This window comes from Drosophila pseudoobscura, chromosome 2 (assembly GCF_009870125.1).
Source record: "Drosophila pseudoobscura strain MV-25-SWS-2005 chromosome 2, UCI_Dpse_MV25, whole genome shotgun sequence".
Classification (NCBI taxonomy): domain Eukaryota; kingdom Metazoa; phylum Arthropoda; class Insecta; order Diptera; family Drosophilidae; genus Drosophila; species Drosophila pseudoobscura.
The window spans coordinates 27,962,856-27,975,587 of record NC_046679.1 but is presented as its reverse complement, the minus strand read 5'-3'; the positions used below and the strand labels follow the sequence as shown (position 1 = coordinate 27,975,587).

Below are 12,732 nucleotides of genomic sequence, written 5' to 3'. Positions count from 1 at the left end.
CAAAGCTAGTCTAGTGCTAGACTTGTGAACTTCTAGAAACTATAATTATAATTCTGTATTCTGCTGCTTATTGCTGGCACAGTTTTCTCCCCGAGGGAGCACAACCTTTTGCGCTGCAGCATTAAGTTTATGTGTGTTCGATATGTAATGCGTGACAAGATGTTTCTTGAGCGTAAAGGAACGATTGCAAATATCACAACTGCAAAAAGAACGATTTGCATAATTATACCATATTATTGCTGGAGACTCGGCAACTCACTTGAACATCCTCTGTCCCGTGTGGGAAAGCATGTGCTGCTTCATGATGCACCCTCTGGTGAATGCCTTGCCGCACTGTTCGCAAACAAAGGGCCGTTCATTTGTGTGGACGCGTTCGTGCTTCTTTCGCCCTATCGACGAGAAATATTTCCGCTCGCAATAGCGGCAGGGAAATGGTGGTTCCTCTGTGTGTTGCGTGAGCATGTGGGCGCGAAGTTCGTTTCCGGAAAGAAAAGCTTTCGGACATTCCCTGTAAAGAGTCCAAGATTAGTATCGTGGTATACACGGGGTATATATTCGCCCATACTTGCAGGGATGTGGCCTTTCGCCAGTATGCGTGTACTTGTGCCTCACTAGCGATGCTTTGTTGTTCTTAACGATGCCACACAGATTGCATTTGTGGAGCTGTAGCTTTGGTTGTGCACTGTAGTCTTTATCGGAACTGGAGGAGCTGTCATGATCGGTTTCGTCTGGACTACCCTCGGTATGTATTGCGACCTGTTCTGCGGAAGTCCAGGCCAGTTGGTCAACCTCATTGTTAACACTTGGTGCTTGTATGAATTCATCTTCCGTTTTCATTACAACATCAACTATTTGCAAAGGTTCTACAGGCAAATGCAAGACCGGTCGTCGCCTAGAACATCGAACACTCCGGCGAATTTTTGGCGTCTGATCTTCAGTTTTCTTCTCCATCGCCGACCATTTCTGTTGCACTTTAATGCACTGCCTGCGAAACACATTGGCTGTCTTTATGTCCATCTGGCAGCAGAAGCACACCATGTGGGGTGAATTGGAATGACAAAGCAGCTAAACAATACAAACAACTCATATAAATCGTGCAATATTTGAGACGAAACATACAAGGCTAAAGCTTACTCGAATCCCAGTCAGATCATATATATACCTCAGTAGCTTTCGATTACTAGGTTCGAAAAGCGGTAAGGCTTTCGGGCAGATGTTACTCTTGCCACAAACCCGACAAAGGTTTATTAACATTTTAATCTATTAATTAAACCGATCTAAAATAGAATAGGCAGGGTCCATTCACCGGGAAACGCCTGCATTACCAGTGTTACTGAACGCAAAAGTTGATCGGCCACTTTTAATTGGATTACATAATGTTAAGACACATGTAACTGATTTTTAAATAAAAAAAGAACAAATATGAAAATGATTTTCTTTTCCGGTCTATGGCTTTCTTTGTTTGGGTTTTATTTTTCAGACTTTAAACTGTTTTCGAAGTACTGCGATCTTGGCTAATTTATTTCAACATGTATTGTAAAGCTTGTTCTTAATCTGAGTGGAGTGATGCTGCAATTGAGATCCTAAGCATGAGAGACATCGTTGTCGTCATAGGTTCTCAACAGATTCTCTTTGATTTGCAAATCTTTGCGGAAGAGGATGTTCTGTTGATGAGTCCCCTCAATTTCGCGTTTGACCTTCAGCTGAAGCAGTTCCACGCGAAGCTGTTCGACGAGAAGACGGTAACGGTGAAGCTCCTGCTGGCGCTGGCGGAGATTTGGCAACCCGCTGCCAGCGATGCTGCTGGTTTTGCCCGTCTCCGAACGTGCCGTGCTGCTGCCACTGGGCCTAGTTGTTCTCTTTCCAGACAGCGAGGGGGCACCTCCGGCCGTACCGCTGTTGCTGGAGGTAATCGCCTCCGGGGAGGAACGTCCTGCCGAGCAGCTGTTGCTGGGGCTGGTCAATTTTTTGACCGACTCCGATGACGAGTCTACCGTGTCACTGTTGCTGGGGCTAGGAACTTTTCTGCCCGAAGCTGACGGTGCCTTTGTAGGCTTGACTGTGCTCCGCTTAGGTCCCACATGAGGACCGCTTGAAAAGGAGGTCGCTAAGGGCGTAGTTACAACGACGCTTGCCAGATGTTTCAATGGTCCTGTCACTCTGCTTGCTTCTGATGCGGTGCCGTTCTTCTGCAAATCCAACTCCCCGGAGCTGCACGAATCCGTGTCCTTCGACATTGAGACGCGCACTCGGTGAGCAAACATCGGCGGGACCTCACGCACTACGCAAGTCTGATGTGGCGGCAGGTCACAGGTTTCTATTTTTAAGTTGATAGCCGCAGCCTGGGATGTGCTCGGCTGCTGCTGAATATGATCCAGGCCTTGGTCCTTGCTCCTCTTGAACTTGAGCGATTCATGGGATGGCTTGTAGCGCAGGGCAAGGCTGGGACTTCCACTCAATTCGAATTTCTCTTTCTCCTCCTCCTCCGGCAGTTCGCCCTTTTTGATCAGCTTAATTGTGTTGAAAAGACGCTGCCAGCTTGCCTTGGCGCGCTCCTTGCTCTCGAGTCCTTCCAGTTTCGCCAAAGAATTTGATTTTTGTACAGAAGATTGAGATGTTGTCGGCTGCTCCTTCTCCGCCAGCTCCTTGCGCTTGCCCAACTCTGCGACCAGCATTCGCCAGTTTTTGTGTTGAGCGTCTCGATTGACGGCCACCTCTGGATTGCTTTGGGATTCCTTAGTGGTGTCACTGGCCTCCTCTGATGGCATCCAGCGATAGGTGACGATCGAGTCAAAGACCTCCTCCTCATCCTTACAGCTTTTGTCCATTTTCCACATGACGCGACGACTGCTGTTCGAATGGGAACGTCCGCCAGAGGCAACTGAAGTATAAGAGCATATTATTCAATATTATAAATTGTTTATGAAATATAAGTAATTGCCTGAATACCGACCGGATTTATTCTGTTTGTCCATTGGGAATTTTTGCAAATTTATTTAAATTCAAGTAGTATTTCGTTTCGTTAACTTTAGGTACTTAAAATTTCAAAAAATTTGTAAAATATTCCGACAAAAATAAATTTGGAAGAGATCTGATCTGGATTTGTGTTAAAGTGTTACTGAAATCGAATGCCCCACATATGTATGTAGATTGCCTGTAAAAGGTCTATAGAAGCACAGCCTACTACTTTGAACAAAAGATTTTTTTGCTTTTTGTTTTTCTTTAATTGTGTATATAGTTTTTGTCATAAAATCTTTTATGTTTTCTGCTTGTTTTATATTTATTAGCTAAATTTTTTTGTTAACATCTTTTGCGTTCAACGAAAGTACATAAATATCATACATACAAATAAATTAAATTAACAAAGGATATTGTGGCTTTGGTTTTCCTTGTTTCTAGCTGGTAAGGTATTTGCCTTAGTGTTTTCTAATTAAAATTGTAGTGTTAAAAGCATGAGATTTGAGTGTTTCATTTTGTGATCTATTTGTGCGGGCATCTGGCTATGAAACCACAAAAAGGTCTTACAAATTATACACAATCTTTGGTTTTTTTTTATTGACTAGCTGAATCTATGACAAGAAGAATCTCTGATCCATTTTTGAGGCGGGGCGGGGGATAATTGAGCTTGACTTATTCCGGGGGCGTTTTATTTCCATTCTGCCAATAGGCAGTACAAATACATACATACATATGAAGAATGGAGGGAGGGTCCTTTGCCTAGGTCAACTAACACTCTCTAGATTTTTAGTATGCTTTCCCTTTTCTTTTCTTGCTGTTGTTGTTGTTGTTTGCTATATGCTAGTTTTTATATAAAGTATTTGTTCATTAAAGTACACACATCGTCTAGACTTTCTTGTGGGTTTGCTGTTGTTTTTCTACTGGGGTTTCTCTTATTGTTTAATAAACTATTTCTTTTTTGAGTTTTTTTTTTTTGAATGGATCTCAAGCGTAATTTACATGATTTCTCCTGGTTGTTTTTTGTGACTAGAATTTGTGTAAAGATTCGAGTTATTATGTAACCATTTTAACTAGTTTTTAGATTATTTTTCCACACTTACAATTTTTAGTTTGTTTTTTAACTTGTTTTTATACAAAAAAAATGGCATCTTAAAAATTGTGAAAATTATTTTCAAGTTTTACATCAAAGTTTTTGAAGCTTTTTGTTGTCTCTCTTTTTATATTGGTTCCAATTGATGCTTAAATGTTAACATTTCTTGTATATAAAACCATGTGTGTGTATGCTCTCTATCATAAATCTTATCATAAGTATAATTAAATATCATATAAACTACTCAAGTTTTTTGTTTTTACGGATTTCACTTTTCATCTCATCTAAGTTTCTGTGTATGTTTTTTTCGGGGCATATGAGCAAGTCTCGACTGCCTACTGCAATTTCAATCTTTATCTATCATTCATTATCATTCTTTTTGGTTGTATATTGCTAAACTTTGCGCTTGTTTGTAAGTACTAAATGTATAAATGTTTTTTGTTTTGTTTTGTTTGTTTGTGACCTGTTCGGTTTGTTGTTCTTACTAATCATAAGTTACTGGACGACACAGTGAGAAAACGAAGACGATGGCATACCACACTTCGGTGAAATAGAGGGCTATCTGCAGCGTACAGAGGCAGTACTCCAGGCGCAGTCGGTAGGTTTGTAGCAGCAGCAGATAGGAGACACCGAGGAAGCAGGGAGCAGTCATAAAGACCGACAATATGGCTGACCAACCTGTGAAATAAACAGAGAAAATTTCCACATTAAAATGTTGTTTTTATTGATAACAAATGACTAAAATTAGAAGAGAGCACACAACGACAGAGAGATATCTCTATAGTTCTACCTCGATCGGCCAACGAACTCTTGCGTCCCATTATCAGGCGTATCGACTCCAATAGAATGAATGAAACCATCACCGCAGAATCCATGGCCAGGGTATGCCCCGTATAGCTCAGATTGATGGCCTTCAGCAGACCCATCGCCATCTCGCAGCAGGCGAACATCCCAAAGTAAAAGGAGTTTAAGTAGATTAAAACTTCGTAGTTCATGCTGGGATTGGGCTGCTTCGGCACCAGTGGCGGCGGTCGCTTTGGCGGCATCCTGTTAACAACTTTTGCACCTCTCGATCTTCAATGTGATGGCAAAATTCCTGCCCGAGATCGCCGCGCACGGTGTTGCTCACGTTGGGCGCTATATTTATAGACTGTGGTGGGAACCTGCCTCTGCGTTAGATCTTGCAGCGGGCAGTCGAGCACGGTTTGTAGCTGCGAAATTTGAATAATGTGCTGCTTTTGGCTTGTCGTTGTCGCCGTTTTAGTGGCTTTCTCTGGCGTTGTTTGGGCCAGAGATGATCTACAGATGCACTGCCCCGGGCTACATGAAAGTGTCAGAATAGATTAACTAATCCCTGGCCCAAAAGAAGGGGCTAATTGGGGGCCAAAGACCGAACAGCCGAAAGCATCATCCGAGAGACCGCGTAGTTGTAGTATCCCTCTGGTAGTCTCAATCTCTCATCGATGGTCTGGCCGACCGAAGGTGTCCGTCCCGCCGTATATATTACATTTGAATTAGAAGTGTGCATTGCACCTAGGGGACACGAGCACTGAGCACTGCAGTTCGTATATAATTTTAGACCATCATAAGCGTATAAAAATACCAACAACGAGCGCGTACGTCGAGCAGCAGGGAGGCGATGGCGACAAAAGGCCAGACAAAAGAATGCAAACAAGAAATTCAAATTAAATGCAGCTTTGCTTTTGATAGAATCGGACGCGTCGGTCGCGTTGTACTGTCGCGAATAAGATCTGTATCTCTGTGCGCGACGCCTTATATAATTTGAAAAGCAGTTACCTTAATGGAAGGAAGCCTCCTCTGACTGAATCCGAATGTGTGCGTGGGTTGTTTGGTTCGTTTCGGAGCGGAGTGCGGCGTGCCAGTCGATCATTCGGTTTGTGGTTTATGGACACAGGGCACACACAGCAATACGCCAGCGTATCTGTTGTATTGGTGGCAATATCTCTGTTACATTATTTGCTAGTCGCTAGAGTAGAGGAGTCCTTAAAGTGGTCTAGTGTCTGATAGAGTAGTGCCAGGAGAAAGTCTCGTCTCGTCTTCGTCGTCGCTCTACCTCGGCTGCCGCCCCTTCCTCTAGCAGTGCTAGTTCTAGCGCTAGTGCTGATGTTGATGGTGCTGCTGATGATGGCTTGGTCGTGGTACATCAACTGCTAGGTGTATGTTACGGGTCGACACATTGTACAAATGAATATGCTGGCATAGACTAGTTCAGCACCTTGTAGGGTGATCATTAAGGCACTCAGAATCATTTCGAGTTTGAGAACATAGGTTTGAAAACAACACAAATATATAACAATAGCAAGACTGGGCAGTGTTAATATTACGGATGCGGTTGCTTGCCATCCTGCAAAAGAAGGAAAGAAACATATAATAGAATAGATTAGTAGCGGAATATGTTTTCTCTGTCGTGACGCCTTCCGCCATTAACCGATTACATTTCTCATCTGCATCATGACCATAATTACGCATACGCCACTGGGGCCGGGGGAGGGGATGAGTACATACACCACGAAACGAAACGTTTATGGGCGGCTGACGTTTGCAAGCAAATGGCAGGGGAATGTGTAATGTGGGGAGGGGTTGGCTCTTGTTTATGACAATGACGAAGCCGTCATCCATAACTTTGCAGTGTCATCGTCAGAACTCTTGCCAGGATTTCTTTAGAAAGGCAGTGGACTACTCACCACGATCGCTGAGACTGCTCTTGCGGCCAAAGACAATGCGTAGGGTCTCAATGATGCACAGCGAGAGCAGTATGGACGCCTCCCGCGACAATACATTCTCGCCGTAGTTCAGGTTGATTGCCTTCAGCACGCCCACGCCCACCTCAAAGGCGGCGTACATGCCAAAATAGAATGAATTCAGATACATGAGTATCTCATAGATGAGGCTGGCGTTCATTGCGCTGCGGCGGCGGCGTCGGCGGCTGTTTTTCTCCTGGCCGCTAGCTGCTGCTCCACTCGGCGGGTAGAGGTCCTAGGGCTAGGGCAGGGGCAGAGATGCTGCTGCCCTTAACTGCTCGTCGTCACCGGCGCAGTTTGAAGCAGCTGTCTGGATGGGAGGGGCAATGCCAATATCCGTAGTGCTAGTCCTAATCCTAGTCCCAGTCTCTGAACCACTCGTTCCACGAAGCAGCAACAGCAGCAGGTGGCTTGCCTTCTAGCACGCGCACTTCCATATATTCATTTGTATGATGGGGTGTATGGCCGCTGGGTGGCTGGGGACAGCGTTAATGGAGCTCTTGGTGTATTTTTAATTGTGTTCTCCTCCTCATATGTATATTTACTCGTATGGTAACTGCTGCTGCTGCTGCCCTCTTGCCGTTGCTATTGCTGTACTGGCCAGCGCGTCGGTTGCCAGGGGGGTCAATGACAACTCTGCTAATATTAAGTATGTGCGTTCACATTTAGATGTAGCACACGGGGGGGATATATTGTTGAGAAACATAGAACATGGAGCTTCTTATATAAAAACTTTTGGCAATTTATATGCTCTGCTCTGCACACGCACACAACAACAACAACAGAGACGGCAGCAGTTCTTTTGGTATGTACGCACACACACGCCAGGGGCCAATGGCCAACGAATTTGCACCATTAATAATATCCAAAATATATTTTAGACCTTTTATGGGATGTTGTTGCTGGGGAATTTTCTTTTCTTTGGATGATATGGTTTATTTTTGAACATGCTCTATGGAGTCTCATTTTTAAAATATACCGTAAATATACTGACGAAATATTTCCATTCAAATTCCATCATATTCCTCGATTTTGATATTCGGTTCAATATTAATAACTATCAAGCAACCTTAGCCCTTAGAACATAATTTTATCCAATTATAGAATCACTTTCCTACAACACTGGTTACTTTAAAGAACCTAGCTTTATTGGATTGTTTATAAAAAAGGTTTAAACAAAAAAGGTCAACAGCAATTCCCACAGAAATGCATTTTGCTTACATGGTAATTACACGTTTCCTACATGTTTTCTACACATTGTAATGTAATTATTAAAGGCCACCCCTAGGGGGGAGTGTGTACATTTAAACAATGTTGGCCGTCCGTTTTTCATATAATCCCCATGGAAGCGCCAGTGTGCAAAACCTGCGCTAACCACTTTCTTACATGCCTTTTCTTCGACATTTAAAAAAATTGAGATTTTGATGGCAGACGATCATAAATTCGATTCTGATCAAAAATTAGTATTCGTTGTGGTCTGGGACATGGCATTTAAATTCATTTCTACATTATTTCTACATGATTGGATTATCACAACGAGGTTTTCCATAACGCGTCTTAAAAACATACTGGAAAATACTATGAAAAGTATCAAAATGTTCATGGTGTGCGAGCTAGACATGGTGTTGAACATGGCAGTGTGACCGTGGATTTATTAATAAGGTAAACGGTCTGACCCTCAGAAATATACGGAAATAGACAGTCGCATTATCATAATATACCGTAAACATATTGATAAAAAAAACGAAATTGAGTTAAACCGCGTAAAAAATATTGCTTTTAAATTATTGTAGATCCATATTGTCCTTCATCATTACCTACTTAAACATTAACGTGTACAGACTTTTCGACAATAGGTTAGCTAATCGTTTTCTGTCTATGTTCAGTCACAACGAACTTGTTATCGAAGTGCTGTCGTCTCTGAATAATTTGTTTTGATTTTACTTTATTTAAATTTGGTTGAATTTCATTTTTGTCACGATGCCTGCAGATCAAATCCAGTACTCAGAGAAGTATTTTGATGACAAATTCGAATACAGGTGAGTGCGCGCCAAAAAAACACCATGTAATGACTTTGTTAACAATTGCGTTTTTGCCCCCGAAACCGCAGGCATGTTATTCTGCCTTCCGATTTGGCCAAGCATGTGCCCAAGGCGCATCTGATGACTGAAACGGAGTGGCGCAATCTTGGCGTACAGCAGAGTCCCGGCTGGGTCCATTACATGATGCACGCACCAGAGCCCCATGTGATTCTGTTCCGCCGCAAACGCGTCGGGGAAGAAAACGCGCCGCAGGTGTCGTCTCAACAAGCGGCAGCCTGTGTATAAAGCCATACATAACAGCACGCACCAACTCACACAAGTATTCCATAAGACAAATTTATCAGAACATCCTGATGTAAAATACGTATAACCCATTAGCTTTAAGAGTATTGCAGCTGATCAAGTTCAACCCTCGAAAATTTTTGTTTAACGTGTTGAAACGTTTCTGTTAATTTCATTTAAGTTTATTTACCTAAAATACAAATCAAATGTACGCCATGTGTACGAACAGTTTAAAAGCAGTAGTAGTATTGTACATTTAAAGCTAGTTATAACAACGCCAGACGGCCGGCACCAGGTGATCGGTCCAGCTCTCGTAGCTGAGATCGCAATTCTTCTGTGCATAATACTCCATGGCGTAGAGAGAGATTAGGACCCCATTTCCCAGGATGAGGGAGAACCAAAGGAACATGTTTCCCAGCACTTTTGGGGCACTTCGCATCAGATACACTAAAGCGACGCCCACAACACCGAAGAGGAAGAACATTACGGGGAAGAACATTTGCAAGGCGAAACCCAGCACCTGCTCGTGCACCAGAGCCGAGATCATGAACACCGATAACGACGCGGCTACCTTGGAGCCTTTGAAGACGTGCGTGTACATGTCCTTGTATACGTACTCGTACAGCCAATCGTGCACTACCACATTCCAGTTGCGGTAGTAGGCGTCGTAGGTGTGCGATGTCCACCAATCCTTGTAGAACATGCGATCACCGAAGCGCAGCAGCTCCGCCGTGAAATTAAGCCATGAGTGCAGGATCAGGTAGAAGCCACACAGGAAAATCACTGCACTGGGCAGCATCATGCCAAAGAGCTTCAGTATCAGCTGCGATGGGCCCATCTCCTCCTTGCCGTATTCTCCGAAGTGCTCGTGTATGTGACGCTCGTGGATAAAGGCGTAAAGGAAAGCTACCGCCACCACCTCCAGGAATCTGTTAAGGGCAAACTTCCAGCGTATGTGCGAGGTACGTGGATACCTGTCCCGGTAGATCAACGTGGGGGCGAAGAGATAGTACACATAGCTTCGCACAGGTGGCACAAATGGTCGTTCTCCCGACGCAGCCTCCTTGTCGTCATCTGTCTTCTCCTTCCCCGCTAGCACTCGGGGTGCATTGTATCGAATGAAGGCATGCATCTTCATTAGCAGGCGAGTGCTCTCCAGAAGCAGGATGCAGGCGCTAACAAAGGGTAGGCCAAACTTAAGGCAGAGCGAGGAGGACACAAAGCAAAATACCAGTTGGGAGCTGATGTACATAATCAGGCAACTGTGCGACCAGAATCGTTGAAGAGAACCTGCTAAACGGAAAGATCAGGTGGGTGCTTTCTGCTGTATTCCCTCTAATACTTACTATGCTGCTTTAGCTTATGTCTGACCAAAGCCCAGCCCTGGAAGGCGTAATACAGCGCCAGGACAAAGACATGCTCAAGGAGCCACACACCAAAGACCCAGTGCAAGCGTTTCAGTCCGCCCCGAAACGTGCCCAGGCCCAGATCGATGCGCCCCTTCACAAAGTAGTCGTAGAAGATCACATTAAGCAGAAACATGATCAGAATAATGTAGAAGATGTGATAGATGGTGCGCATGTGCTCCACCTGGAGCAGTGTGGTCAGGTACGATTCCCGCGCCACGAATACCTTGTCGGGCAATTGACGTCGCTGCGGTCGCTTCTGTCCTTGGTGCGGCGCCGGCGTTGTCGTACCATTTGCATGACCATTTGGACTGTCACCTACGTCGCTGGCTGCGGTGGCTGGAACTTTTGGATTGGACATGCGATTATGCCAAGTATTGTTTCGGCTTACTTCCCCATGGGGGCTCTCGAAGTTGCGAAATTCGTGGGCGCGCAGCGCACGCTGTCGCATATCCTGGAGCACATCCTCGACCATGCAGGACAGGCGCTGCTCAAAGTCTTGCAGCATTGTCGATTGGAATTTTTGCAATTTTTCGCGCACAAAATTGAGTTCGGTCAGTTCTGCCGCGCCCCTGCGCTGCTGCTGCTGCTGCTGTATCCCGTCGGCCATGGCTTTGTTTGAGGTTTTGTGCGCTTAGCCTTTGTTCCTTTGTTAGTCCTTAGTAATCTTTACTTAGTTTTTTATAGCCGCGTTACTCAATTAATTGTATTCTTATTGCGACTGTCCCGTGGGACGTCAGTTTGCACAATGTCCGCGTCGAGGCATCCGAGACGACGCACTTGGCTTCGGATTCTCCGCCTCCAAAGCTTACGCGATGTTGTTTTCAAATTCACGAAGATAACGGCGCTTGGCTGAATGGCTAAGCCAGAGGCGTGGGTAATGGGGGTCGGAATTCTGTTGTACTCTATTGTCTTAACATGAATATAATGGTGGAAATTATTACTTGCAATATTTAATAAAGGGTGTTCATAAAGGGTGATGACCCCCCTCACATTATTTGACGTACGCCACTGGTTGCTAAAGCTAAGACTTACTTTCCTGCTCTCTCCCTCGCCTCCCTCACTCTACATTACATTTAGCGCTCTTGCAAGAGGTGTGCGCTCTCCCACTCGTGTTGCCATGTGTTAAACGCTCAACAATTGGAAATTTTAGTTACATTCGTTTTGATATCTCGTGCATTAGGCGAGACGATTAGCTGTCAACGGTACTTTAATCAATCCAGAGGCAGATTCTGATGTGGGCCTCTATTCAACGCCACTGATAAGCCATTTTGTTCATTGGCCTCGCACAGGGGCAGCAGCAGTTGCAAGTCCGAGTGCACTTGCACTCAAATGGTTTACATGACGCCGAGCTCCCACGACCCCATTTTAGGGTGCACCGTGGGACCAAGTGTATGAAAAGGTTGTACTAAATGTACTTACGAAAGCCATAAAAAAGGTCTTCCATTCTCCAGTACATTGATTGCTTGTCGTCCATTGATATCTCTGGCAAAGTTCATGTTTTGTATTGATACGATCTAATAAAACAATTTAGATTAGAAGGTACATATTTCGTCTTTAATCCGAATGGGGGAGCAGGTACACCTGTCGACATGTTATAAGAATGAGTATCATATGTCTTAATCTAGAAAAATGTGTCATACAATGTGGCAATGGTACTAATTGGAAATTCAGCAAGTAATTACTCACTTCGGCTCGGATATCGTACTAGTCTGAGTACGGATGTCCGAAAGCAATAGATTTCATTAATAAAAATATTGTCAATTCATTTTGCTATCATGTCACATTATTTTTCCTTATTTTCTCCAGTTCTTTGTATATTATCATATTTTTAATTATTAAATTTGTTATAAAAGATAAAAGCACACCGAAAATTGGAGATACATGCATGTATGTATGTGTATGTTTTTGAGCTGCATCAAATATGCCCCAAAATTGGGGAAAATAAGAAGGGATATGTGTTTGTATTGCGGGCGTATTTTTGGCATATTTAATTGCAAATATTTACGACGAGCGGGTAAGTATATACATATGTATGTAGATAGATACGTATCCATATGTATATATGAGTGGAACAAAAACAAATACAGGCGCATAAACATAATGTTTTGATAGCGAAAAATGAGCCAAAATTAAAGCTCACGGCCATGAGGTCCTGCGGTTAGCAGGATGCACAACCATCTATACCTAAA

General features: G+C 43.9%; 6 protein-coding genes across 8 annotated transcripts; 1 reads left to right on the top strand and 5 right to left on the bottom strand.

The window, feature by feature from the left end:
• Positions 1-16: 16 nt before the first annotated feature.
• On the bottom strand, positions 17-1,297 carry nom (numerous disordered muscles). Of its 3 annotated transcripts, none has more exons than XM_015182752.2 (4): positions 1,120-1,297; positions 566-1,065; positions 260-508; positions 17-199 (listed from the first exon to the last, which is right to left on the bottom strand). In XM_015182752.2, exons 1-4 carry the CDS (start codon positions 1,252-1,254, stop codon positions 46-48), a joined length of 1,038 nt encoding a protein of 345 aa, XP_015038238.2. In that variant the 5' UTR covers positions 1,255-1,297; the 3' UTR covers positions 17-45. The 3 variants fall into 3 exon arrangements, with proteins under 3 accessions (XP_015038238.2, XP_001359803.3, XP_015038239.2); XM_001359766.4 differs by having other exon boundaries at positions 1,135-1,297; XM_015182753.2 differs by having other exon boundaries at positions 1,163-1,255.
• Positions 1,298-1,447: 150 nt separating this feature from the next.
• On the bottom strand, positions 1,448-3,130 carry LOC6897887 (uncharacterized). The gene is made up of 2 exons (XM_002137953.3): positions 2,954-3,130; positions 1,448-2,881 (listed from the first exon to the last, which is right to left on the bottom strand). The coding sequence occupies exons 1-2, from the start codon at positions 2,973-2,975 to the stop codon at positions 1,584-1,586; spliced, it is 1,320 nt and encodes a 439-aa protein (XP_002137989.2). The 5' UTR covers positions 2,976-3,130; the 3' UTR covers positions 1,448-1,583.
• Positions 3,131-3,619: 489 nt separating this feature from the next.
• LOC6897886 (transmembrane protein 216) lies at positions 3,620-5,607 on the bottom strand. Its single transcript, XM_002137952.3, has 2 exons — positions 4,839-5,607; positions 3,620-4,726 (listed from the first exon to the last, which is right to left on the bottom strand). Exons 1-2 carry the CDS (start codon positions 5,092-5,094, stop codon positions 4,533-4,535), a joined length of 450 nt encoding a protein of 149 aa, XP_002137988.1. The 5' UTR covers positions 5,095-5,607; the 3' UTR covers positions 3,620-4,532.
• Positions 5,608-6,021: 414 nt separating this feature from the next.
• On the bottom strand, positions 6,022-8,458 carry TMEM216 (Transmembrane protein 216). The gene is made up of 3 exons (XM_033385840.1): positions 7,356-8,458; positions 6,754-7,286; positions 6,022-6,413 (listed from the first exon to the last, which is right to left on the bottom strand). The coding sequence occupies exons 2-3, from the start codon at positions 6,968-6,970 to the stop codon at positions 6,220-6,222; spliced, it is 411 nt and encodes a 136-aa protein (XP_033241731.1). The 5' UTR covers positions 6,971-7,286; positions 7,356-8,458; the 3' UTR covers positions 6,022-6,219.
• Positions 8,459-8,672: 214 nt separating this feature from the next.
• On the top strand, positions 8,673-9,370 carry Cks85A (Cyclin-dependent kinase subunit 85A). Its single transcript, XM_001359774.4, has 2 exons — positions 8,673-8,849; positions 8,921-9,370. Exons 1-2 carry the CDS (start codon positions 8,791-8,793, stop codon positions 9,135-9,137), a joined length of 276 nt encoding a protein of 91 aa, XP_001359811.1. The 5' UTR covers positions 8,673-8,790; the 3' UTR covers positions 9,138-9,370.
• LOC4803005 (sterol O-acyltransferase 1) lies at positions 9,301-11,344 on the bottom strand. Its single transcript, XM_001359773.3, has 2 exons — positions 10,481-11,344; positions 9,301-10,424 (listed from the first exon to the last, which is right to left on the bottom strand). The coding sequence occupies exons 1-2, from the start codon at positions 11,148-11,150 to the stop codon at positions 9,397-9,399; spliced, it is 1,698 nt and encodes a 565-aa protein (XP_001359810.2). The 5' UTR covers positions 11,151-11,344; the 3' UTR covers positions 9,301-9,396.
• Positions 11,345-12,732: the final 1,388 nt, after the last annotated feature.